The sequence below is a fragment of the Theobroma umbraticum genome, unplaced genomic scaffold (assembly GCF_002168275.2).
Source record: "Theobroma umbraticum cultivar Fairchild unplaced genomic scaffold, ASM216827v3 scaffold_67.0, whole genome shotgun sequence".
In the NCBI taxonomy this organism is placed as follows: Eukaryota; Viridiplantae; Streptophyta; class Magnoliopsida; order Malvales; family Malvaceae; genus Theobroma; species Theobroma umbraticum.
In genome coordinates this window covers 3,221,704-3,224,398 of record NW_018397262.1, presented here as the reverse complement: position 1 = coordinate 3,224,398, position 2,695 = coordinate 3,221,704, and the positions used below count along the sequence as shown (strand labels likewise).

The 2,695-nt window shown below is 38.7% G+C and overlaps 1 protein-coding gene across 1 annotated transcript; it reads left to right on the top strand.

Annotated features, from left to right (window-relative positions):
* The first annotated feature begins 618 nt into the window (after positions 1-618).
* ATPD (F-type H+-transporting ATPase subunit delta) lies at positions 619-1,628 on the top strand. The gene has a single exon (XM_021432614.2). It carries the CDS (start codon positions 789-791, stop codon positions 1,509-1,511), a length of 723 nt encoding a protein of 240 aa, XP_021288289.1. The 5' UTR covers positions 619-788; the 3' UTR covers positions 1,512-1,628.
* Positions 1,629-2,695: the final 1,067 nt, after the last annotated feature.

The following is a 2,695-nucleotide window of genomic DNA, read 5'->3' as shown; positions in this document are numbered from 1 at the left end:
GTTTTATTGTTGAACTAAATTATGAAAAATAGAATTCGATTGGGATGGAGCTTTAGGTTTCCTAATCGGGCTAAGTTGGAGCTTGGCATAGGCTTAGTATTAACTTAGCTCACTTCATTTCACATTCCACTCCAAGATGGGATTCTTTATAAACACTTATTAAATAATACTTTCCCCTTCATTCTCATGGGATTTCTCTTTTTTTTTTTTGGGTACATTTCCTTCTCATGTGTTCACTTTTAAGCCCAAAAATAGTCTTTAAAGGGGCTGGGTAAGCCCATATGTTTGAGGGTATATAGGGCAGTGCCATTCCCAGGTTTGGGGTGCAAGCCCAATGATTGGGCTCCCAATAGTGGGTTTGGGGGCAAGCAAAAATATAATATTCAAAAAATTCTCAAAAATAATTTTGTTGCATAAATTAGCTCCCACTTTATTCAAAAAGTTGGGGAACAAATAAAAAGAATAAAAAGAATAAAATAAAAGTAACAAAAAAGGAAACTGAACTCAATTATTAGTTTTTCATAATTCTTGTTTTGTCTTGCTTTGACTTCTAAGTCCCTCTTGAAATTAAACCCATTCCATTCTTCCCCTTTTATCAATTGATAGGCTGCTAAATTTTGTGGAGTCCCTTTTATCTCCCACAATCCAATAAGTGGCCCTCCTCCTCCTATCCAAGATAACCCCATTATTCCTACAGTCTGCTTTCCTTCCCCAATTGTGCTCTTCTCACCCACCCAAAATTCCTGCAGGGGGCCAAGGCAAAGCAAACCCAAACTTCCTGACTACCAATGGCTTCTCTTCAGCAAACTTCAATCTCTCTTCAATCCAAGCTCCTCCCTTCCTCCCAACTTCCCAGGGCCCTGCCTTCTCTCAACCTCTCCTTCTCAGCCACCTTCCCTTCCCTCAAACTCTCCACCACCCGCCCTCTCCAGGGTGGCACCAAAATGTCAGCCACAGCCGCTTCCAGCTACGCTTTAGCTTTAGCCGATGTGGCTAAGTCCAACAACACCCTGGACTCTACCAGCTCCGACATTGAACAAGTCGAGAAAATCTTCTCTGACCCTCAAGTCATCGACTTCTTCGCCAACCCCACCATCGACGCTATCAAAAAACGTCAGGTTTTAGATGATATAGTCAAGTCTTCCGGGCTTCAGCCTCACACTGCAAACTTTTTAAACATCCTGGTGGATGCCAAGAGGATTGACATTATTAAGGAAATTGTGAAAGAGTTCGAGTCGGTTTACAATAACCTGACGGATACGGAATTGGCCGTGGTGAGTTCAGTGGTGCCCTTGGAGTCTCAGCATTTGGCACAGATTGCTAAACAGGTGCAGAAGCTGACTGGTGCTAAGAATGTTAGGATTAAAACCGCGATTGACCCAAGTTTGGTAGCTGGGTTTACTATCAGGTATGGCAATTCAGGGTCAAAATTGATTGATATGAGTGTTAAGAAGCAGTTGGAGGAGATTGCTGCTCAGCTTGATTTGGGTGATATTCAACTTGCTGTATAAGTTTGAATTATTATTTTTTTTTTGAGAATTTGATTTGGTACCATTTTGTTTTGGTTATCATGTAATGTCAATTGTATGAAATTTGTCCTAATAGTAAACTGTTTCTTTTGGGAGAAACTGAGGGTGCTTTTGGGTTCTGGGAAATGGAGTTATTTTGGTATTATGAAGAGTTAATCTGTGCAAACTTACTTGAAAGAAGGATGCATAATGAACTATATTTAAGAATGAAGTAGGGAAATTCTACTCTCAGATTTAATTAGGGAAGACAAGGTAAAAGTAGATACTCAAGTGAACAAAAAGCATTTTATGTACTATGTTACATGGATTTTGGTTCAGATGTCAGACTCAGGTAAGTATCTGAATATGTCATGTATTAGGCAAAACTTTTATACTTTTAAGTTTGAGGATCTATTAAGTGTGATAGTCATATGTAATTAAAGTGTTCAGGAACTATGGCACGAATATGATGGGATAAAGTGAAGAGTTACGTAACATGAGTATCAATTCTTACAGAAGAGGTTTTGCAACATGAGCATTTCAATGGAGCAAAGAGTCCCATCTCATGAGTAACAAGTCATATGGAAGAGTGTGATGAACTGAGATTTTTTTTTTCTAATTCTACTTACTTTCGGATTATATTATTATTCTTTCTTTTCCCAATCGTTCTCATGCTCATGGAATTGGAACGGTGAGTTTGATACTCCATTGAGTAGCTAATAAGGAATCTGGTGTGGTGGTGGTGAACATATGGTAGCCGGAAAAATTATATGGACCAGGACTTTGATCCATCTTTAGAAGCATTTGGTAGAAACCTGAGTCTTTGCTTAAACAGAGCTAATAGTAATGTGATGGAAATTACTTCAATGGTCAGTCATCAAATTTTGCTGAAAGGTACTTTCAAGTTAGAAGTGGATGTTTTCATAGCTTTTTTTTGCTGGATTTTGGGTTACTAGAGGAGATTGATTGGCAGATCCGAGCAGAGTTAATTATCTAAAAAACCATTTTGATTTCTGCTTCTCATTTACTTGTGGCATGGAATCTAGATTGAAATATGGTCCTCATCTCAGAGTGGTCTAAGCAGGGAATTGGTTAAAATCCATAGATGCAACTGGCTGGGAGAAACTAGTATTCTGTTCTAGCATTGATGTTGAGGATGGTAAATCTGGAGTTTCTAGATCTCAATT